Source organism: Hesperophylax consimilis, chromosome 8 (assembly GCF_061612785.1).
Source record: "Hesperophylax consimilis isolate HC1 chromosome 8, BYU_Hcon_1.0, whole genome shotgun sequence".
In the NCBI taxonomy this organism is placed as follows: Eukaryota; Metazoa; Arthropoda; class Insecta; order Trichoptera; family Limnephilidae; genus Hesperophylax; species Hesperophylax consimilis.
This window is the reverse complement of record NC_142843.1, coordinates 26,307,315-26,332,127: the sequence shown is the minus strand read 5'-3', so window position 1 is coordinate 26,332,127 and position 24,813 is coordinate 26,307,315. Positions and strand designations below refer to the sequence as shown.

Sequence of the window (24,813 nt, the reverse complement as noted above, 5' to 3'; positions counted from 1 at the left end):
CTGTTTCTGCCAATAACAAACATGTTTGTATTGATTTCAGATATCAACGAGTGCACATCTGGTCAGCAAGTGTGCGGCTATGGCGCAGAGTGCCTCAACAAGCCTGGCAACTTCGAGTGCCACTGCCCCCCGGGCTACAGTGGAGATGCTTACAACGGCCTGTGCGCTCCAGCCCAGAAAAAATGCGCCAGCGACGGCGATTGCACGTCCAACGAAAAGTGTGTCCAACCGGGCGAGTGTGTTTGTCCCCCTCCCTTCTTCCTCGATGCCTCGGACGGACAGAGATGCAAGAGTCCCTGCGAGAGGTTCCCTTGTGGCATCAATGCCAAGTGTACCCCTAGCGATCCTCCCAAGTGCGTGTGTGCTTCAGGGTTTGAAGGAGACCCGCTCCTTGGGTGCGTGGATCATGATGAGTGCTCCGAAGCTCCATGTGCTTACGGTGCCAGGTGTATCAACCAAAAGGGTGGCTATCAGTGCATCTGCCCAAATGGAATGACGGGAGATCCATACAAATCTGGATGTAAGTAGCACATCCCTTTACATATGAAAAAAAATAATTTATAAGTACTCTTTTTTTGGAAATATTTGCTGTACTTTTTCTGAACAGGCATTGAAATACATGAACAATAATTTAAGGAAATAATGATTTCTTGACTTTCCTTCATAATCTATAATCATAACGGTAAATGAAAATTTTAACTTTTGAACTCATAAAATGTACTATTTTCCAGGCATTCTGTCTTACCCCGGCTCCACCAAGAGTGAGTGCCAGTCCAACGCCGACTGTGCCAACACACTGGCCTGTAAGAACGGCACCTGTGTCAGCCCCTGCGGCAGCCTGCTATGCGGCCCACACGCCTACTGCGAGCCTGAGAAACACGCCGCCTGGTGTCGCTGTGCCGTGGGATTCACGGAAGCACCCAATGGTGAATGTGTATCCAGTAAGTTAAATTTCAAACATCCAACAGTTACTAAATTAGGTTGTATAATCTGATCTTCTCAAGATGTTGTCAGAATTATCTAAATTTGTCAGATTTGTATCACTAATATTTATTTACATAGGTACATTTTTTTTCTTTATTTATATATTTTTAAGGTCCATCAAACATACCAATTAACAGACCAAAATCTACAAAATGTATATATGTTTTTGTGCTGGAAGGGAATGGAACCGTGACCGCATCTCTGACTCAAAATCAAATGCCTAGATACACTACTGAACTGACTACACAATTTTTATTCTAGAGGAATTTACTATGAATTTTTGTACGACTACCATAATACGGGCATGAGCCTAGTATGGTACTTGAGAAAATCAATAAAAAAATAAATTAAAAAAACTACGACTATGCAATTAATAATTTTTTTCTTTTTCCAGTGTGCGATTTATACGTCTGTGCTGAAGATGCAACTTGTATAGTGACCAATGAAGGACCCACTTGCAAATGTCTGAATGGCTTCTCTGGCAATCCATTCCCCGGAGGCTCATGTGAACCAGACGTTTGCTCCATCGCAATGCCCTGCAAAACACCCAAAGTCTGCATCGGAGGAAGATGTAAGGAACGCTGTGAAGGCGTCATCTGCGGCATTGGAGCTACCTGTAATGTCAATACTAACAAATGTGTCTGCGATACATTCTTTATCGGAAACCCTGACTTGCTCTGCATGCCTCGTAAGTACTCTAAATCAAAGAAAATATATAAATATCATGTAATGAAAGGTTTTCCGAATGGAATTTAACTACATATTTTCTTTTTTTTTTCAGCAATTGCTGGACCCGAATGTAGCCCATCTTGTGGAAACAACGCCCATTGCCAGTACGGACCGTCAAATCAATGTGTCTGCAGCGCTGGCACTACTGGAAATCCTTATGAAGGCTGTGTCGCTAACAAAGTGATGAAGTGCACACCAACTTCTTGTGGAAAGGGAGCGCAGTGCCATAATGGACCCAATAACATGGAATGCTCATGTCCCTCAGGATTCATCGGAAACCCATACGTCCAGTGCGAAGATATTAACGAGTGCAGTGGAAATGCCTGCGGACAGAATGCAGCTTGTATCAACACTCTTGGAAGTTATGACTGTCAATGCAGGAATGGCTTCTCAGGAAACCCATTTGTAATATGCTTGCCAACTCAAAAGGCTCAATGTGATGACCCGTCTACCTGCGTTTGCAGTAAAGATATTCCTTGTCCTTCCGGATTTAATTGTCAGAGAGGACACTGCAAGAACCTCTGTGAAAATGTCAAGTGCGGCCCCAGAGCCATGTGCGATGCTGGTAAATGTTTATGCCCACCTGGCTACACTGGAAATCCCAAAGATCTCACTAAAGGTTGCAATATCCAAGGACAGTGCTACTATGATGGAGACTGTAATGATGCTGAGATTTGCTTCCAGCTCGGTAAAGGATTCCGTAAATGTGTAGATGCCTGCAGTAAAATTCAGTGCGGACCTAATGCTCTCTGCATCGGTAGCAATCATCGGTCATTGTGTATCTGCGCCGATAACTATGTGGGAAACCCCAGTGATTTAACATCAGGTTGTCAGCCAGAAGAAAAGCCCAAACAACAACCCAAAGGAGTTTGTAACAAAGATAATGATTGTCCTAAGGGATTGGCCTGCATAGCTCTTGAAGATGGCTTAAAATCCTGTCTGAGTGTATGTCATACCGTTGTGTGCAGTCAAAATGAAGCCTGCCATGTAGATGCAGCGGGTCATCCCATTTGCGAATGCCAAACAGGATTTGTTTGGAATCCAGTGTCATCAATCTGTGACAAACCATCCACTCCAGATTGTATTACTAATAATGACTGCCCACAATCGTCAGCTTGCCAACCCGACCCCTTGGGTGTATTGAAATGCACCCCAGTGTGTCTCGGATACACCTGTCCTGAAAATTCTCAATGTACAACATCAAGTCATCAGGGAAAATGCCAATGTTTCCCAGATTTCACAGGGAATCCAGAGGACAGAAATGGTTGTGTGCCGGTATCTAAAAATCAGTGCTCAACAGATGCCCAATGCCCTGAATCAGAACTCTGCAAGGCGAACAATGGTATCTTGAGCTGTCAACCTGCATGCTCGTCAGTTGTATGCGGTCCTCAAGCCATCTGTGTGACTAATAACCATGTAGCAAGATGCCAGTGTCCTCCTGGGCCATATGCTGGAGATCCAAATGATGCCAAAGACGGCTGCAAATCAGTTCCATGCGTATACAATATAGATTGCCCTCCCACACAACTATGCAACCGATTAACTCACACTTGCTACAATGTTTGCGATGAAGACTCTTGTGGAGAAAATGCTGTTTGCATAGCTGAAGATCATCGAGCTGTTTGTCAATGCCCACCTGGCACAAGACCAAACCCGGTTGCAGAAGTGGAATGCAGCGTTACAGAATCTTGCAGTCCAAACCCCTGCCATCCATCTGCCATCTGTCAGGCCGTAGCATCCGGTCACCTTTGCAAATGTCCCGCAAATCAAGTAGGAGATCCTTTCACCGAGGGATGCCGTCCTGAAGGTGATTGTCCTAAGGGAGATTCTGACTGCCCAAGCCAATCTGTATGCCAAGCGGGTCGTTGTGTCAACCCCTGTGTAGGAGCTTGTGCTGGAAATGCTATTTGCACTATTGAAAACCGTAGAGCAGTTTGCTCCTGTCCTAACAAATTTAGATTGCTTGATAACAGTCAAGGCTGCATCAGAATAGCTTCATCTTGCAAAAGTGATACAGAATGCGCTGGAGATATTTGCTACAGTGGACAGTGCCATTCCGTCTGCAGAGGTAATAATGACTGTTCAACAGGAGAGAGGTGTCTCCAAAATGTATGTACAACATCATGCGCTAGCCATTCCCAATGTAGTGACGAACAAGCTTGCGTTAATGGAGTCTGCCTAATAGGTTGCCGCAGCAATAAGAATTGCCTGTCTAATGAAGCTTGCATCAGCAGTAAATGCCAAAACCCTTGTAACAATGTTGCTGTGTGTGGCCCAAATGCAATTTGCGACTGTATTAACCATGGTACTGTTTGCAAATGCCCAGCCGGTTTTGAAGGAAACCCTATTCCAGAGCAAGGCTGCGTAAGGGTCCCAGATTCTTGCTCAAGTACTGCCCAGTGTCCAAAGGGTCATATGTGTATTGCTAACAGATGTAACTTGCCTTGTTCTGACAATGGTATCTGTGCTATCGGAGAGAGGTGCTCTAACAACATGTGCCTCAAAGTATGCTACGGAAACAGCAATTGCCTTCCGGGAGAAATTTGTCAAGATGGAATATGTATTGCAGGCTGCGGGGCTGATTCAGATTGTCGGCCAGATCAGATTTGTGTTGGCTCACAATGCAGATGTGCAAATGGTTTCCAAAGCGTCAACAATGGATGCCAAGATGTAAATGAATGCTTAGAAAACCCTTGTCATCCAACTGCTATATGTATTAACACCCTGGGTTCATTCCAGTGTGCTTGTCAAGAAGGTACAGTAGGAGAACCGTTCGTCCAAGGTTGCCTATCTCCAGATCAATGCAAAACAGATAATGATTGTGCAGACAATTTATCATGCCTTAATAAGAAGTGCAGTGATCCATGTGGAAAGACCAAATGTGCTAAGAATGCCGTATGCAATGTGGACTATCACAAAGCTTCATGCACCTGTATTCCTGGACATCTTGGAGATGCTTATGATTTTAATGTTGGTTGTTTCAAAGTGGAATGTATCAACGACGATGATTGCTCAATTCACAGTTATTGCAATGAACTTACCAATAAGTGCGCAGAACCTTGTGAGAGGATGGCGTGCGGCAAAGGTTTGTGTCAAACCCAAGAACATCGCGCTACATGCTTATGTGAATCTGGATACACCCTTGTTGAGAATCGGTGCGTTGATGTTAACGAATGCGCTTCGAGTCCGTGCCATGTGACGGCGGTCTGTAGAAACACCGAAGGCAGCTACAGCTGCCAATGTGCCAAAGGAACAGTCGGAGATCCTCTTACAACAGGATGTAGAAAACCTGGAGATTGTTTCATCGATATGGACTGCCCTGATTCTGCCAAGTGTGATAATAACAGATGCAAGAATCCCTGTGAGATTACAAAAGCTTGTGGAAAGAATGCCCAATGTATCCCACAAGGACACAACGCTGTATGCCAATGTCCCTCTCGTACCAGAGGCGATGCCAAGGTGGAATGCCGCCAGTTGGAATGTGTTGAGAATTCAGATTGCTCCTCCCAACTGGGATGTGTCAACAATAAGTGTGTCAATCCTTGTACTCTGAAAGATGTGGATGTGTGTGGAGAGAATGCCAACTGTGCTGTAGATAACCATGAGGCAGTATGTTCCTGTCAACCTGGCTCCACAGGAGATCCCCTTCTTGGATGTATTTCCCTTCAATACTGTTCTGCTGACAACCAGTGCCCAGCTGGTGCACTCTGTTCAAATGGATTGTGCTCATGTAAGTTTTAAAAATGTTTATAAGATTATGTAATACATAGTAATATTATGTCTGAAAGTAAACAGCAAATTTAAAAGCCATCTAAATTCCATAATAATTTTTTTCTTCATGTACATAATTAGAATAAAATAACTTTTTATTTTATTTTTTCTTCGTTTTTTTATAGCATCCTGCACAAATACCAGAGAATGTATCGGAAACCAACTGTGTATCCAAGGAATATGTCAGCCTACATGCCACGGTAACTCCAGTTGCCCCGATTTCCAGTTCTGTCTCAACAGTATCTGCACCAGGGAATTGCAGTGCCAATCAGATGACGACTGCTTAGACACACAAAAATGTCTGGTCAACAACTTAGGTCAAGCCAAATGCGAGAAGGCTTGCGATGAATCATCATCTTGCGGTCGTAATGCAGAATGTAGTGCCACTAACCACCAAGCAGTGTGTGTATGCAAAAAGGACTACTTTGGAGATGCTAAGATCGGATGTCAGAAGGTTGAATGCAACACCGATGAGCAATGCTCTCACGACAAATACTGCGATAATCACATGTGTAGAATAGCTTGTCTTGTGAAAAATCCCTGTGGAAGGAACTCATTGTGTTCAGCTGAGAATCATAGACAGATCTGTCATTGCCAGCCCGGTTTCACCGGAGATCCGCTCACTGGCTGCAAGCTTCTTGACTTCTGCGCTGAAGAACCATGTGGACCAGGAGCGGTTTGTCAGAACTCTCGCGGATCATACAAGTGCACATGTGCCCGAGATACAGTGGGCGAAGCTTACAAAGAAGGATGCAGGGCCCCTGTTGAATGCCAAAAGCACGCTGATTGCCCCAATGCAGCTGAATGCACACTGGATAATGGAGAACCCAAATGCAGAGGTAAGCTTCAAAATCTAACTTGTAACGTATTTTTATCTTATTCCATTTAAGCCCGTCGTCCCACTAGGTCGGTATCGGTTACGAATCGACAAAAACAGGAGACCCTGCGCAGAAAAGTAAAGTTCACTATAGTTTGCACTGTAGCCATTGTGGAACTTTTCTACGCAGTGTCTCCGGTTTTTCTTGATTCGGTACCGATACCGACCCAGTGGGACGACGGGCTTAATGTGAATAATATCTAAATATTTGTATTTTTGTTTCCAGATGTATGTGAGAGCATAATTTGCGGACGAAATGCAAACTGCGTCAGTTCGAACCACACTGCTGGTTGTGTTTGCCGAGAGGGCTATATTGGAGATCCTAATAATATTAATATTGGATGCAGTCCAAAGCCCACTCCTTGTCACACTACCACCGATTGCCCCGCCAATACTTATTGCTATGGAGACATTTGTAGATGTAAGTACAACATAACTACAATTTGCTTTCTATGCTATGTGGAAGCTAATTTTCTGGCCCGTTATACTGATAATAACACATTTTCTTTCAGCATCGTGTTTGATGGATGAAGAGTGTGGGTTGTCAGAGAAATGCAACCAGGGTCAATGTCTGAACCCTTGCGACCAACATTCCCCCTGTGGACTTAATGCTGATTGTGCTTCCAATAACCATGTGGTGCAGTGCAGCTGTCCTGCTGGTTTCACCGGCAACCAAGAAGTTGAATGTGTCAGAAGTAAGTTAATAACAATAAATAATATGTTACTTCTGAGATTTCTTGGGAAAGTGACGGTTAAGGTATCACTGTTTATTTTGTATATTTTCTTCCAGTTCCTGTCTCTTGCGAACACAGCTCAGAATGCTCAGCTGGCAACACGTGTCGCACTAGTATGTGCCTACCCACGTGTCAAAATGACAATGAGTGCGCGCTAAATGAAAAATGTTTGAAAGGAAATTGTATATGTAAGTTTAAACAACATTTATGCAATTACTTTTTTAAAGGTTTTAATTCTCTTGATGAAATCTTATAAATGGTTTTATGTTTGTAGTGACATGCAGAGTGGATAATGATTGCTTCTTGGGCCACATCTGTCTGCAAAACACATGTCTATTCGGCTGCCATTCTGATGACGATTGTAGCGCAAGTGAGTCTTGTAGAGATAATAAATGTACCAACCCCTGTGTGCACGGAAACCCTTGCGGACCAAACGCTTTGTGCTCTGTTACAAACCAACGTGCTGCTTGCTCGTGTACCGAAGGAATGGTTCCCAACCCTACTGCCAAAGTTGGCTGCGTAAGAACCCCGGCTGGTCCTTGTCAAGAGAACCGAGCTTGCGATAATGGATGGAGTTGCATTCAAGGCCAGTGTAGACCAGTTTGCTCATCCGATTCGGGATGCCTAGTCAATGAACGATGTGATAAACCTACAGGAACCTGCAAGCCAGTGTGTCGTAAACAGTCCGACTGTCCATCTGGGGAAGTTTGCCAAAATTTGGTTTGTCAAATTGGTTGCCACTCCGATAGTGGTTGTCCCAGTAACAAAGCTTGTGTCAACAATCAGTGCACCAATATCTGTGCCACGCCAACTGCTTGCGGAAGGAATGCCATTTGTTCTGTTGTCAATCACAATAAACAATGCTCTTGCCCCCCACCTCTTGTGGGAGACCCTCTATCAGCATGCAAACAACAATCCGTCACTTGCAGCAATAATAAGGACTGTCCCTCTGGACTTTCATGCTACGGAGCTTTGTGCCAAACATCTTGTCGAAATGACCAGAATTGTCTGTCTGATGAGAAATGTGTCCGTGGCATCTGTAGAGGAGTCTGTAATAGTGACTCGGCTTGTGCCTCAGGACAGATTTGTGAAAACAGAATTTGCAAAACCGGATGCCGCACTGACACTTCCTGCGACAATTTTGAAGCCTGTATCGATGGAAAATGTACAGATCCTTGCACAATAGAAAACCAATGTGGGAAGTGCTCACAATGTAAAGTCATTAACCACGGTGTTCAGTGCAGTTGTCCACCTCTATTCCTAGGAAATCCATTGACGGAATGCAGCAAACCTCCAGTGCCGTGCAACAATAATTGTCAGTGTGATCAAGCTGGATACTGTAAGGCAGTGTGTGGCGATGACTCACACTGTTCTTGCGGAGAAAAATGTAGAGATGGAATATGCAAAACACTATGCTCTACAAATAACAAGTGCCTGAAGGGTCAAATCTGTTCCAGAGGTGTTTGCACTTCTGGATGTGTATCAGATTCAGATTGCTCAAATGATAAATCTTGCTTGAATACCCAATGCACCAACCCTTGTGACCTGAGCGTGTCACCATGTGGTCAGAATGCTTTGTGCCGAGTTTCTCAACATCAAGCAGTATGTCTATGCCCAGACGGTTATAGCGGAGAACCACTCAAGTCTTGCCAACCGTACGAATGTCTCGCAGATGCGGACTGCGCCCCAGACAAATACTGCAGTCTATCTAAAACTTGCAAGAACCCCTGTCTAGAAGTGGGAGCCTGTGGAAGAAATGCACAGTGCCGAGTAGTAGACAGACACGCGCAATGCTTGTGCGTGCCCGGGTACTTTGGAAATGCGGCAGTGGAATGCAAGCAAGGCGGAGACGCTGCTTGCTTAAAGAATCCATGCGGAGACAATGCTCGCTGCCGAGACTTCTCAGAAGGAAACTACGAATGTAGCTGTGCACCAAACTGTATCGGAGATCCTCACAAAGGATGCCTGTGCGACGCCAAGTTGATTAACTTGTGCAAAGATAAACAGTGTGGCGTCAATGCCGCGTGTCGTATTACAAGCCAACAAGAGGCAGAATGCCATTGCCCCGATAACTATCCTTCAGGTGATCCATATATTGAATGTAAGTATTGGCCAATATAAAATACGTATGTAGTTGGGTGGAGTGTTACTGCATACCATGATGATGCTGTCCTCGGTGTCTGAACTAATCCTGTGATTTATTGAATGTTTTATTAGGTTCCATAGATCGTACTCCGGTAGATTGTCGAACCACAGGTTGTGGAAAGAACGGAGAGTGCCTAAGAGAAGGAGGAGCAGAGTTTGTATGCCGTTGTCCCCCAGGCACTAAAGGCAGACCAGACGTGGAGTGCCATTCTCGTAAGTTTTATATAATGGTGATTCGACGTACACGTGTATATTCTGCACGATGAACTATTATGTAATAATTTGTACATTATTTACATTTGTGAAAAATAACACGGGCCAATAGAGTAACATATTTATTGTATAGTGGTGCGTATACTTAGTTTAATATGATATTATTAATTTATAAGTTACATTATATACAGGCAAATGACGGATGAGGTTATAGAAGTTCACAGATTCATGTATTTAAATATCTATCTCATTCGTAATGGAATGGAAAAGTCTAATCTGCCTTATCAACATTTCTGTCTTAAAAAACAATATTTCAAGTCTATAGGTTTCCCGTGAAAATAATGTAACATTTTGTAAAATGATATATTTGCCACATTGTTGACTGTATAATCATATTGAATGATAAGCCAGGTTAAGACTGTGCAGGAAGCATTCTCACCTGTTCATGCTTGAAATATAAGACAGTAACTCTATCAACCTATGGATGGCAAAACAGGCTTCATGTAAATATCTCTGCTTGTACATTTTTGCGAATGCCTTCATTCTCTTCGCAAGCTATGGTCGGGCTATCGACAAACGCGAAAAGCATGCAATATTTCGTGAGAAAGTTTCCTTTCACAGTTCTTAAGTACGCTTTTTCTTTTTTCCTGTCCTTCCCTCGCTCCCTGTACGCCGCTAGATATCGAATGCGGAAGCGACTTTGACTGCACGAGAGAGAAGGCTTGCATTAACCTGGAGTGCCTGGATCCATGCAAGCTGCGCGGCGCGTGCGGCGAGGGAGCCATCTGCCGCGCCGCGCTCCATCGCGCCCGCTGCTCGTGTCCACAGTGCTACACCGGTTCTCCCGCAGAGAGATGTCTGCCTGACCCGCAGTGTCTCGCCACCCAGCCCCGGCCTGCCGGCCCCGCTTTGTCTTGTCGCTCGCAAACCCAGTGCCCTGCACACCTCGAGTGTCACATGCCCTCCGCACAGTGCCGTGACCCCTGTGAGCGACTCGCCGCCACATGCAAAGGCAACAAGAAGTGCCAAGTGCGCAACCACCGCCCCGTCTGCGTGTGCAAGTCCGGCTTTGTGCTGAACGACCTGGGCGAGCTGGCATGTGCTCCGGACAACGCAGAATGTGTTAGAGATGAGCAATGTGCCACCAACATGGCTTGCGTGAAGAATGTGTGCCGAAACCCTTGCGATGCGCCCAGTGCGGCCCCATGTCCTCAAGGCAAGGTCTGCGAAGTTCTAGACCACAAGCGCATATGCATCTGTGTAGAAGACTGCCACCCTTCTGTATCTATTTGCTTGAGAGACGGCGGATGCCCGGTGAATGAGGCATGTCGCAACTTCAAGTGTGTGGACCCTTGTGTGAATGCAAGCTGTTCCTCGGATGCCCCATGTTACGTAGAAGAACATAAGCCCATCTGCAAATTCTGCCCCTCAGGGTTTTTACCCGATGCAAAATATGGATGTCTCAAAGGTAAAATTACTACATGGATATCCGTATTTGGTGGCTTGTGCGATATTTGTATCCTACCGTAATTAGAACTATACCTTCTTTTTCAATTGCTGGTTAAGTCTAATGATTTAATTATCTTCACATTCCAGGTTATTATAATGTCTCGTAGAACTACGCATAACGTCTTCAAATGGAACCGCATTGAATTTCAGATATCTGCCCCACTTCCTCTTCGACTCTCTCTATCTTTCTTCACATTTCATCTGTGCTTGTAAATAACGCAATTTACTCTTTTATAGTACTCTCATGTAGTTGAACACTAATGGTGGTAGATGATTTCCAATGTAAATAATGTTGATGAATACTGTCTGATGAATATGGTCTGAGAGGTATATATCATATTAATGGTAAAGTGTGTTATATTCGCAGCACCGCTGAGTTCTTGCTCAGCGGACACTCAGTGTGGGGAGGAGGAGGCCTGCATTGCAAGCACTTGCACCAATCCTTGCACCACTTCAACTTGTGCCACTTCTGCTATATGCATTACGCAAACACACCGACCTACATGCACTTGTCCGCGCCACTTTACCGGTGACCCGCTCGTCCACTGTGAGAGGATATCCTCGCCTGACGAGAACCTTCACGTCTCGCAGTCGGTCCAAACTAAAGTCAATTCACTTCCTCAATATGTCCTTTACAACAGTACTACAGCAAAGGAAGCTTTGAATGGCACCTATCTTGAGAAGAAGAGTAAAGTGGATGAATACACTCCATGTTTTGATTCTACTCAGTGTTCTCCGAGCGAGGTATGCAAGCACAATGTTTGCATGAACCCCTGCAACCTGTTGCTGTACTGCGGGAAGGGAATGCTTTGCAAAGTCCTGAATCATGTACCCGTGTGTTTGTGTATTGCAAATAATAAAGAGAACATGAGCGATTGCCAAAGCTATTCAGGTAAACGTGTCCCTAGAGTTGTTACCTTATGCAATTATTTTTTTTTAATATTTGATATACATAAATCTTACAACTGACTTGGAGTTGCACATCACACTGCAGCCGCTACTGTTTGCAGTCGCATGTATCAGATCAATACGATAACTATTCTTTAAACTAAAATATGTTATCTGATAGCGCTTTCGTATTTTTCGCATGATTTAAGTTTTATTGGATCAATACCCCAACCATTTTGTAGTTGACTAAATGATGTCATTGACAAAAATGTACTTTAAAATTCAATAGATCTAAATTTCGCTCGCAATGATTTTTTTTCAATGAATGCAAATTAAGAAAACCATAATGAACTGGAGATTATATAGAGTTATTATTAGGTATATTATTTATTGCAGAACGTCTTCCCAATGAGAAGATTGTTTTTGCACAATGTTCCTTTAACTCTACGGACCATATATAGTAGCAATCATTTTTGTTCTTATATTTATTATTGAATGCTTATTTCCTACATTTATAAATCGTATGTAGTGGTGACAGAGTTGTATGTATATGTGAAATATAATGCTTATGTATAGTAGCGCTAACTATTGAATTAATTGAATATGTATTTTTTGTAGTCATTCATAGAGGTATGTATGAAATACGGTAGACTTGTCAACTAATGTAGCAAACTATTGCATTCGTTGAATTTATTAATTGTGTACTTAATTACTATGTATTATTATTTATGCTGAATTATATTTTATGTATTACTATTGTTACTCAATTATCTAAGTTAAAAAATGTATTTTTTTAAATGCCTTTGGTTTGAAGTCAATCACGATAAAAGTTACTAATACATATCACACATGTAGCCAATGGTTTCTTGACGGGTCAACCTTAATCTTAACTCTTTTTACTGTTTTCAAAAGGTCTCCCTATCAATACATTTTGTGCAGAATTGATTCTATGCATTGCTTAAATTCCTTGAGCAAATATTTGAATTCAGTTAATTCATACTTTATCAATTTCTAAATTTGAATTTTAAATCAATCTTCAAAAGTAAAATCTTTCTTGTTCTTCTATTTTTTTAATTTGTTTCTGATTGGATGATGTATTTCAATTGTTTTTTACGTCACAGAAATAGGGTGTTCACAACACAATCAGTGCGGCTTGCAGCAAGCGTGCATAGCGGGACGCTGCCAGAACCCCTGCGCAGTGGCCAGCCCTTGCGCCTCACAGCAGGACTGTCAAGTGCGAGACCACCAGCCTGTATGCATCAAAGGTAAACAACATCAACAGAAGAAAAAACCTAACCACTGCTGAAATGCGTCATATTTTCTGCATCATATAGAAGCCGAAACACGTTATATATTTGAGGCGCAGCTGTATAAAAACCTAGAATGTTTTTTGTCCAGACTGTCAGAGAATTTGGTATTCTGATGTGAATTCTTTATTGTATAAGATTGCCCCACAGTTTTGATACACGGGATATGGAGTCATGACTAAGGGAAGGTTGGACATAATTTCTTACTTTCTACACTTGCGTGATGCAGATAAAAAAAGCCCAATATCCATGTGAATGCGTGAAAAGCGCTTCAGGGGTGTGCAGTCACTTCAGCGGGCAGCTCGAGACCGTCGAAGTTTTCTGCTGTTTCAACAATTTTTTTGCTTTTTTCTACTTCATTTTCTATTCTTCTTCTGAATTCTTTCCAACTCTCTATATTGTTTTTCCTTCTCTCTATATTGTTTTTCCTTCTTTTATTCTCTACTCTACTTCAGGTACATTTTAACCAATCAAGTCTTTCTTTGCTAACACATTGAATGTTTTCATTGCTGTATACTACATAAGGAAATTCCTCGTTTCAGTTTGCCAGTGTCAATCTGCCACAGATTGCCGGCCAAACTTCCAGTGCGACGGATGTCACTGTATTCCAAGTACGTTTTCAAATCATGAAACTTGCAAATTAACAACACAACCAACGTATTTACTTATTTTAACTACATGTTACAAATAATCCATCATGAATTTTTCTTCCGATTATACCATACAAATAACTCAATAAACCAAAACCTTACAAATAACCCAACAAGTACATAATATTAATCTAATAAAAATAATAATAGGAAATGTCAATAACATTTAGTAATGTGTTATGGATATAGATCCAATTTTATTGATTAAACAATATAAATACATATTAGGTTTATTATGAATTTTATGTATTTCTTCGGCACAATTTTTAGACATTTTATTTTGAAAGAGTTTTATTTTGTAATGTAAATGTTTTGTTTGTTTCATCAAATTTTGTTTGTATCAAATGTGCATTAACCCATTGGCATACGAATTTTTATTTGTGACATCTGTGCATCCTTGAGAAGGATTATTACTGTGCAGTATTGCACCCCATATTTTCCCAAATTAAACCTTTTATTATCCTTTTATATAGATTATAATTTTATTGTGAACTATCTAAGTATGTGGTAAATGGTTTAGTTTCGGGCAATATGCTGATGCGAAAAAAGTGCAGCCCCCCAATCTTGGCGGCAGGTATGCCGATGGTTTAAAAAATAATACTCTGCCAAAACAAAATGTTTATTATGAATCCTACAGAATCTATCTACATTATCTAAAAACAAGAATGGGAGTCGATTTTTTCAAAATCACATTTATTCATGGAAAACATTAAAAGAATTCACATTCATATGAATTAGGATGCTAAAATTGTTTTCCCGTGAAATTGATAATTTGTGACCTCCAACCTCCTGTTTTATAAGTACAGATCTATTACTCAAATACTAATTACAATATATTATGTAACAAAATATCTTAATTCTTCTTTCAACTACTTAAAAATATAAATATTATTTTATTATATAATATTTTTAACAATTACACACCTATTTGAATAAGCAATTCTATAATAAGGAATTATTCTATGGTCCTAACAAACATTTTACTATTCTCATGATTTGTGTCATCTTATTCAACCGTCTATTTTGCAGTTCAACAAACTGTAGTGTCTGATGGCTGTGAACACTGTCCTCCGGGAATTCCTTGTGATCCATTCTCAGGAGCGTGCATGCAAGGTATGTTCCTCAATATATTATATATAACCAATTACTACAGTCCATTTAAACTTGCAAGTTCATTCCAAAATAATACACCTCAAAAAAATCATTTTAAATAGTGATAAATATTATGAAAATATATAAAAATTCATCACGTCAAAAATGTACATTTTCTGATTTGTGTTATTTTGGCAATAATTTGAAAAATTATCAATAAAATTATATAAAATGTTCAAATAACTATACATACAACCATTTCAAGAAGTATTGTGGTTTATTATTTTAAATTTACTCTGATTTTTTAAACTAAACTATATTTTAGTTTTTTTTACCGCAATACATATTTATATATTTTTTTAAATGAATCTTATTTTCTACTTCTGCGATTCTATTTCGAAAAGTGATGAAGCAAAGCTTTGCCATAATTTTCAGTTAGTATAAATTTTTTTTTTTGACAAAATTGGTTTATTTCCAACTTTTAGTAGCATAAATAATTTTAAGTGTGTTGCTGTTTACCTTCATGAATTATCCGACTAATATATATTTATATATATAAAAGCAAGTGTATGAAATAACAAAAGTTGAGTTGGCGCCAATGCAGTGACCTGAGCCGCCAGTTTGTTAGCTCCCGTTAGCCCGGTTAACCTAGGGTTCCTGACTCCTGACTAGAGCCAACTGCTTGCAGTCAGCCAACCACCAGCATACTGGTCCTGACTGATCCTCCACGTGACGGAATATCACTTGTCATCCAACACATTGTACAAATATTACTTCATGTACAACTGTGCCTTCTCCCGCTCTCCCACCTGTATATTAGAAACACTATTATGTATTGTTTGTTTTTTTTTATTTGACTTCTGTTTCTATACACTTTCTTTCACCTGTAAAGCAATTTGAGTGAAATGGAATTGCACCGACCGCAAACATGTCATTTTTAGTATACATACTTAGTAGAGACTAGAAACTTTACATACTATGGATTATTTAGAATGCATCGCATGTATAGATAAATGCCTGTTATGTTATTGGTCATTTACCGCTCATAAAACCTTATATAGCTACTAACCCTGCATGCTTTGGCCTTGGCTTACCATTGAAACTGCATACTAACTTTTAACTTTTACTACTTATTAACAACAACTAATGCGGTGTATATTGTGTAGATTAAGACAATGCTGACAATTATTAGGATGAATTAACTACCAATTTGTTATTCTTCTTTGACACTTCTAACAGATCTGCAAAGCAACCAAACAACATTAACAGCTAGCACTACTGAAAAGATTGAACCCAACCAAAGTTCAACGAACACTATTACACGACACACTACACATACCTATACACAAACAACAATTAGTTCTAAAGTGTTTAACAAGACTGTTGGAGATGCTAAAACACCAGCGATTGAGTCTGCGGAAGACTTTACCACTGAAATAATGGGAACGTCTACAGAACAGTTCAAGGATAGTTATCCTGCCACATTAAAAGAAACCTTTTCGACAAGTGAGCAGTCACAGCGTACTAATGAAGTTATTGAAAGCTCAACTAAATCTTTGGACAATTCTTCTAACAAAACATCAACTAAAAGTGGCGAAAGCTTGGTTACTGAAATTACTACCACATCCAAATATGGCTCAACTGACAAATCTTCAAGTACAGTAAAGGAAAGCACTGGTGGTACTACTCCAAGCACAATATCTGGCCAATCATTTATTACTATTGAACAAACTAAAGGGGAAAAAACATCAACAACAGATTACAAGACTGCTCCTACGAGGCCTAAACCGACGCCTTCATCCTCCGAAACAACTTTATTTACGGAACATGGTATTGGCCAAGAAAATAAACCTACGACTTCATTTACCGAACCAAGTTTATTAACTGAACATGATATTGGCTATGAAAATAAACCCACTACGCCAAAAACTGATGCGAAAGAAACATCACCTGGTCGTATTGACAGTGGTGAGTTTGAAGATGATTATACAAATGATGATTTAAAGACAACAACTAAAGTTTATAATGCAGTTGCTGGTGGTAAAACTTCTACCACTGGTAAATCAACTGGTTCTGAATCATCCATCTCGACAACCTCTCCAATTGGTGGTGAATCTACAAATTTACCTTCTTCTACAGAAAAAACAATACCTTCTGTTGATATTGATGATGATATAACTAAAAACTTAGGCTCTGCTACAACTGATAATCAGTATGCAAATACAGCTGAAAATGATAGGAATCCTGTGACTGATGCAAGTATTTCAATCAATACTGACGCTTCAACAACTGTCAGACCTTTAGAACATTCAACCGCAAGTGATAATCTGGCAACAACAACAAAATATATTCATATCAATGACACAACAGTGGCAGACCGTGGTTTTAATCAATCATCAACACCTCTGAATATGCATTATACAGATACTACATATCCAACTCATCCTGAAGAAGAATTGTTCACAGATAATATTGGTGCTCATTCTTCTTCCGTCAGTTCAGAGAGCCCAGTTACTCATTTTACCATTAATGGTAAAGATATTACAACATATTCAACAAATGGGAAGGATCAAGTTACCACTCCATATTCATCAACAAAATTGACAACTGATTCTGATTATTTAACGCACAAATCTGTCGATGTTACACCAACTAAAAATCAATCAACAACTACATCCATTCCTACAACAGATAATGCTAAGTATACCACTTATCGACCAACCGAAGATATTGTTACAACTACCACTGGCAGTGATAAAACAACAAAGTTTTCAAATTCAATATTTTCAACAATACCAACAACTTATGCTTCTGGATCAAGTGAATATCCATCCTTCTCTACAAATTCTATCGTCGTCGATGAAACTAAAGTAGGTAATACAACAAATCAACCAAAGTTCGAAACAACGACAGTCACAATGAATATTCAAGTTGTTGCAGATTCCACTGACAGGATAAATATACAAAATGCTACAAATGCAACTACGGAAAAGTTGTATTATATTACTCCTAGTAATATGTTAACTAACCCCCCCACCCAAATGAACAACTTTTCCAGGAATGATGATAATACAACGCCATCAACTGAAATCAGTTCCCAATCAACACTTAGATTAACAACTCAAGAAGGCGCCGAATATCAAACTATTGAGTCAACCACCCATCCATTTTCTCAATTTGATCACATTGCCGAGGGGGCAACTACCAAAATTATAGTACCTGAACTTTCAACAATACATAAGGTGGATTCCAAATCTGAATTTACTACTGGAAAACCTGAATCCCAATCCAGAGATGATACAACATCAATAGATACCGGCTTAAGGGGAACCACTAAGTACATTCCCTCAGTAGGAGTAGATACAACCTACAGTACAACACCTTACGACCATGGAACTCGAACAACTCCTCCAAAGGATACCGGTTTAGGTGGACGCACTAAGTACATTCCTTCTGAAGGAATAGATACAATTTACAGTACAACACCTTACGACCATGGAACTCGTGCAACACCTCCAAAGGATACCGGTTTAGGGGAGAGCAATAAGTATGCTCCCTCTGAAGGAATAGATACAACTTACAGTACAACACCTTACGACCTTGGAACTGATACAAATCCTCCAAAGGACATCGGCTTAAGAGGAACCACTAAGTACGTTCTCTCTGAAGGAATAGATTCAACTTACAATACAACACCTTACGACCATGGAAGTGATACAAATCCTCCGAAGGATTCTGGCTTAGGGGGAACCACTAAGTACGTTCCCTCAGAAGGAGTAGATGCAAACTACAGTACAACACCTTACGACCACGGAACTCGCACAACTCCTACAAAGGATACCGGTTCAGGGGGAAGTACTAAATATGCCCCCTCAGAAGGAATACATACAACTTCCAGTACAACACCTCACGATAAAGGAACTCGTACAGCTCTTCCAAAGGATACTGATTTAGGTGAAAGCACTAAGTATGTTCCCTCGGTAGGAATAGATACGACTTACAGTACAACACCTTATAACTATGGAACTCGTACAATGCCTCCAAAGGATACCGGCTTAGGGGGAACCACTAAGTACGTTCCCTCAGAAGGAGTAGATACAACTTACAATACAACACCTTACGACCTTGGAGCTGATACAAATCCTCCAAAGGACACCGGCTTAAGAGGAACCACTAAGTACGTTCCCTCTGAAGGCATAGATACAACTTACAATACAACACCTTACGACCATGGAAGTGATACAAATCCTCCAAAGGATTCTGGCTTAGGGGGAACCACTAAATATGTTCCCTCAGAAGGAGTAGATACAAACTACAGTACAACACCTTACGACCACGGAACTCGCACAACTCCTCCAAAGAATACCAGTTTAGGTGGAAGCACCAAGTATATTCCTTCCGAAGGAATAGATACAACTTACACTACAACACCTTACGACCTTAGAACTGATACAAATCCTTCAAAGGATACTGGCTTAAGAGGAACCACTAAGTACGTTCCCTCTGAAGGAATAGATACAACTTACAATACAACACCTTACGACCACGGAAGTGATACAAATCCTCCGAAGGATTCTGGCTTAGGGGGAACCACTAAATACGTTCCCTCAGAAGGAGTAGATACAACCTACAGTACAACACTTTATGACCATGGAACTCGTGCAACACCTACAAAGGATACCGTTTCAGAGGAAAGTACTAAGTATGCTCCCTCTGAAGGAATACATAAAACTTCCAGTACAACACCTCACGATAAAGGAACTCGTACAGCTCTTCCAAAGGATACTGATTTAGGTGAAAGCACTAAGTATGTTCCCTCGGTAGGAATAGATACGACTTACAGTACAACACCTTATAACTATGGAACTCGTACAATGCCTCCAAAGGATACCGGCTTAGGGGGAACCACTAAGTATGTTCCTTTAGAAGGAGTAGATACAACCTACAGTACAACACTTTATGACCATGGAACTCGTGCAACACCTACAAAGGATACCGTTTCAGAGGGAAGTACTAAGTATGCTCCCTCTGAAGGAATACATAAAACTTCCAGTACAACACCTCACGATAAAGGAACTCGTACAGCTCTTCCAAAGGATACTGATTTAGGTGAAAGCACTAAGTATGTTCCCTCGATAGGAATAGATACGACTTACAGTACAACACCTTATAACTATGGAACTCGTACAATGCCTCCAAAGGATACCGGCTTAGGGGGAACCACTAAGTATGTTCCTTTAGAAGAAGTAGATACAACTTACAGTACAACACCTTACGACCATGAAACTCATACAGCTCCTCCAAAGGAGACCTTTATAGGGGGAAGCACCAAGTATGTTCCCTCGGAAGGAGTAGATCTATCCTACAGTACAACACCTTACGACCATGGAACTCGTGCAACACCTACAAAGGATACCGGTTCAGAGGGAAGTACTAAGTATGCTCCCTCTGAAGGAATAGATACAACTTCTAGTACAACATCTTACGATAAAGGAACTCGTACAGCTCTTCCAAAGGATACTGATTTAGGTGAAAGCACTAAGTATGTTCCCTCGATAGGAATAGATACGACTTACAGTACAACACCTTATAACTATGGAACTCGTACAATGCCTCCAAAGGATACCGGCTTAGGGGGAACCACTAAGTATGTTCCTTTAGAAGAAGTAGATACAACTTACAGTACAACACCTTACGACCATGAAACTCATACAGCTCCTCCAAAGGAGACCTTTATAGGGGGAAGCACCAAGTATGTTCCCTCGGAAGAAGTAGATCTATCCTACAGTACAACACCTTACGACCATGGAACTCGTGCAACACCTACAAAGGATACCGGTTCAGAGGGAAGTACTAAGTATGCTCCCTCTGAAGGAATAGATACAACTTCTAGTACAACATCTTACGATAAAGGAACTCGTACAGCTCTTCCAAAGGATACTGATTTAGGTGAAAGCACTAAGTATGTTCCCTCAGTAGGAATAGATACGACTTACAGTACAACACCTTATAACCATGGAACTCGTACAATGCCTCCAAAGGATACTGATTTAGGGGGAATCACCAAGTACGTTCCCTCAGAAGGCGTAGATACAACTTCCAGTACAACACCTCACGATAAAAGAACTCATACAGCTATTCCAATGGATACTGATTTAGGTGAAAGCACTAAGTATGTTCCCTCGGTAGGAATAGATACGACTTACAGTACAACACCTTATAACCATGGAACTCGTACAATGCCTCCAAAGGATACCGGCTTAGGGGGAACCACTAAGTACGTTCCCTCTGAAGGAATAGATACAACTTACAATACAACACCTTACGACCGCAGAAGTGATACAAATCCTCCGAAGGATTCTGGCTTAGGGGGAACCACTAAATACGTTCCCTCAGAAGGAGTAGATACAACCTACAGTACAACGCTTTATGACCATGGAACTCGTGCAACACCTACAAAGGATACTGTTTCAGAGGGAAGTACTAAGTATGCTCCCTCTGAAGGAATAGATACAACCTACAGTACAACACTTTACGACCATGGTACTCGTTTGACACCTCCAAAGGATACCGGTTCAGGGGGAAGTACTAAATATGCTCCCTCTGAAGGAATAGATACAACTTCTAGTACAACATCTTACGATAAAGGAACTCGTACAGCTCTTCCAAAGGATACTGATTTAGGTGAAAGCACTAAGTATGTTCCCTCGGTAGGAGTAGATACGACTTACAGTACAACACCTTATAACCATGGAACTCGTACAATGCCTCCAAAAGATACCGGCTTAGGGGAAACCACCAAATACGTTCCCTCAGAAGGAATAGATACAACTTACAGTGCAGCACCTTACGACCATGGAACTCGTGCAACACCTACAAAGGATACCGGTTCAGAGGGAAGTACTAAGTATGCTCCCTCTGAAGGAATAGATACAACCTACAGTACAACACTTTACAACCATGGTACTCGTTTGACACCTCCAAAGGATACTGGTTCAGGAGGAAGTACTAAGTATGCTCCCTCTGAAGGAATAGATACAACCTACAGTACAACACTTTACGACCATGGTACTCGTTTGACACCTCCAAAGGATACTGGTTCAGGAGGAAGTACTAAGTATGCTCCCTCTGAAGGAATAGATACAACTTACAGTACAACACCTTACGACCATGGAACTCGTGCAACACCTCCAAAGGATTCCAGTTTAGGGGGAAGCACTAAGTATGCTTCCTCTGAAGGAATAGATACAACTTACAGTACAACTCCTTATAACAAAGGAACTCGTACAACTCCTCCAAAGGATACTGATTTAGGTGAAAGCACTAAGTATGTTCCCTCGGTAGGAATAGATACGACTTACAGTACAACACCTTATAACCATGGGACTCATACAATGCCTCCAAAGGATACCGGCTTAGGGGGAACCACTAAGTACGTTCCTTTTGAAGGAGTAGATACAACTTACAGTACAACACCTTACGACCATGAAACTCATACAACTCCTCCAAAGGAGACCGGTATAGGGGGAAGCACCAAGTATGTTCCCTCGGAAGGAGTACATGTATCCTACAGTACAACTTCTTACGACAAAGGAACTCGTACAACTTCTACAAAGGTTACCGGTTCAGAGGGAAGCACTGAACATTCAGACGATTTAACAACAACAGATGATGAATTTATTTATGGGGTTTTAGGAATTGATGAAGATTTGGGTAAATCCAATACCCCACCTTCTTCAAATAATACACGTAAAAGCACAACGAAACTGCCACCTACTTCTTCTAGTTTTTCAACAACACAGTCAACGGATATAAAAACCGACATTAGTTTGACAACGTCTAAAATTACTACAGATGTTACTTTAGCAAGTCATCAGTCCGAATCATTAACAACAACATCAAGTGTGCTTACTACTCAAGAAAATAAAATATCTTCCTCAAACTCTATTTCTACGACATATGGAACCACTGATGGAGATTTCAAAACTGATGTTCAACGGACAACATCAAAAGTTACTCGGGTTGAAGGGATGGAAAAACATAAAAATACCACAGACTTTGAATCAGAACTACCTGAGAGTACAACATCAATTAATGCAAACCTACTTACAAAGTCTACAGTTGATAAATTTGTGAATACCGAAGATCCATACAGGACAACGACAAAAACTGAATATTTCATTCATACAACAGAACCGTTCTCTGCTCAAACCATTTTACAAACTACATCAACAATTCGCCCAAATGAGTTCTCGATGGATGGACAACATGCCAATGGTCTCGAAACCAAAATGAATTTCACGACTCCTCAAACAACCTCAATTAAAACTACAAAAGACGACCAGTTATCGACCGGAACAGAAACAATTGATACTACAACGTCATCGATTCGAAAAACCACAGAAATTTACACCAGTGCGCCATATAACAATATAACTTCTAAACGTAATAAAACGGATGAATATGGAACCACGGTGAGTCCAAATACTTATATCAAAATAACTATGATCGATTCAAGCATAACACCATCAGTTGCTTCAAAAACCACAACTGAAGGAACAAAAAATCCGATTCTTGAAACATCAACTACTGAATTTATAAAAAATACTAATGATGACAGATTGGGTTCAACTACATTGAAATCCACATTCACAACTAACGTTGCAACAAATACAGTAACACCGTACATAACTTCCGATACTAATGAGCCTACCGAAGATAATATTTTCTATACTACATTAGATAATAAAGGCACAACACAGTCATATGAAGATTATTCTGACTTTACAACAGGTGGAATAGATATACGGAATAGTATCCCAGATGAAACCACAGCAGATGAAAAAATAACTTCGACCGAGCAACCATATCAATCTACAAAAATTCTTAATAAACCAGGCAAAATTATTACCCAGACGGGAACAAATGAAGGTTTACCCAAACCAACTACTTTAGTAATGGAAACGGAGACAGACGTTACTCCTACATATCCATATTATGAGACCACTGGTAGTGGTAAACTTACAACCAAATCGTTTAATGCAACAGATTCAGAAAGATCAACAGATAGTACACCAAGCTTTCCTACCAAAAAACCAAGCAGTTCTAATATTACCACAGCCAAACCTAAATATACGATCGGTGATATGCCAACAAGAAATGAGAGTTTAAAAACACCTTTAACTACGCCGCAAATTACAGAATCCACCTTCACTACAAAAACTACTACACCAAAAAATAAAGTACCTTCTCCAACTGCGCAGACGGGTGAGGTAACAACTAACGTCTATGCATTGAATAAAGATGATTTGACTACCCCCCCTGATACTACAATTCTTTCAACGATAACAACAGAATTTGAAATGTACTCTTCAACTGAAACACACTCATACACAAGCCAACACCCAAACACTGAAATTACTAATTCACCGACTAACAAGCAATGTGTGGAAGACGTGGACTGCCCGGCATCTGAGGCCTGCTCTTCAGGGGTTTGTGAGAACCCTTGTTTGAATCAGACGAGCCCGTGCGCTAGCAATTCCATTTGTTTGGTGTCTAATCACACATTGATATGCAAGTGTCCTTTCGGACTTGTCGGGAATGCCAGCAAGGAATGCAGACGAGGTATAACAATTATTAATAATTATTAATTGATCTAAAATCTTAAAAGCAATTGTATATACTGCCAGTAAAGCCTCGTCAATTTGAAACCGAAATGAAACATTGCCAGTCAAATGCCAGTTAATGACAAAGGTAATGGTTCTATTCCAATAACATTGTAATTATGTAAAAAGCACATTCAGTTGACGAGGTTTCACCATATACCTAGTGTTAATTTAGCTAACTTTTAATTCACAAGTTGCCTGTACATAAGAATGTGCTTGCTATAAAACTAGATGTATGATACAGCAACA

General features: G+C 40.7%; 1 protein-coding gene across 4 annotated transcripts in view; it reads left to right on the top strand.

The window, feature by feature from the left end:
• Positions 1-24,813, top strand: part of dpy (fibrillin-like protein dumpy) — a 297,715-nt gene that overhangs the window by 178,474 nt on the left and 94,428 nt on the right. Inside the window, exons 13-27 of one of the 4 annotated variants that reach the window (XM_089634029.1) lie at positions 41-520; positions 732-941; positions 1,379-1,672; positions 1,766-5,443; positions 5,610-6,323; positions 6,588-6,782; positions 6,874-7,056; positions 7,152-7,283; positions 7,370-9,196; positions 9,313-9,453; positions 10,133-10,921; positions 12,972-13,115; positions 13,700-13,768; positions 14,837-14,920; positions 16,139-24,523. In XM_089634029.1, the coding sequence (XP_089490155.1) occupies positions 41-520; positions 732-941; positions 1,379-1,672; positions 1,766-5,443; positions 5,610-6,323; positions 6,588-6,782; positions 6,874-7,056; positions 7,152-7,283; positions 7,370-9,196; positions 9,313-9,453; positions 10,133-10,921; positions 12,972-13,115; positions 13,700-13,768; positions 14,837-14,920; positions 16,139-24,523 (17,325 nt within the window). Of the gene's footprint in view, positions 1-40; positions 521-731; positions 942-1,378; positions 1,673-1,765; positions 5,444-5,609; positions 6,324-6,587; positions 6,783-6,873; positions 7,057-7,151; positions 7,284-7,369; positions 9,197-9,312; positions 9,454-10,132; positions 10,922-11,329; positions 11,855-12,971; positions 13,116-13,699; positions 13,769-14,836; positions 14,921-16,138; positions 24,524-24,813 lie in introns of all 4 variants that reach the window. The other 3 variants (XM_089634032.1, XM_089634031.1, XM_089634030.1) reach the window with 3 other exon arrangements.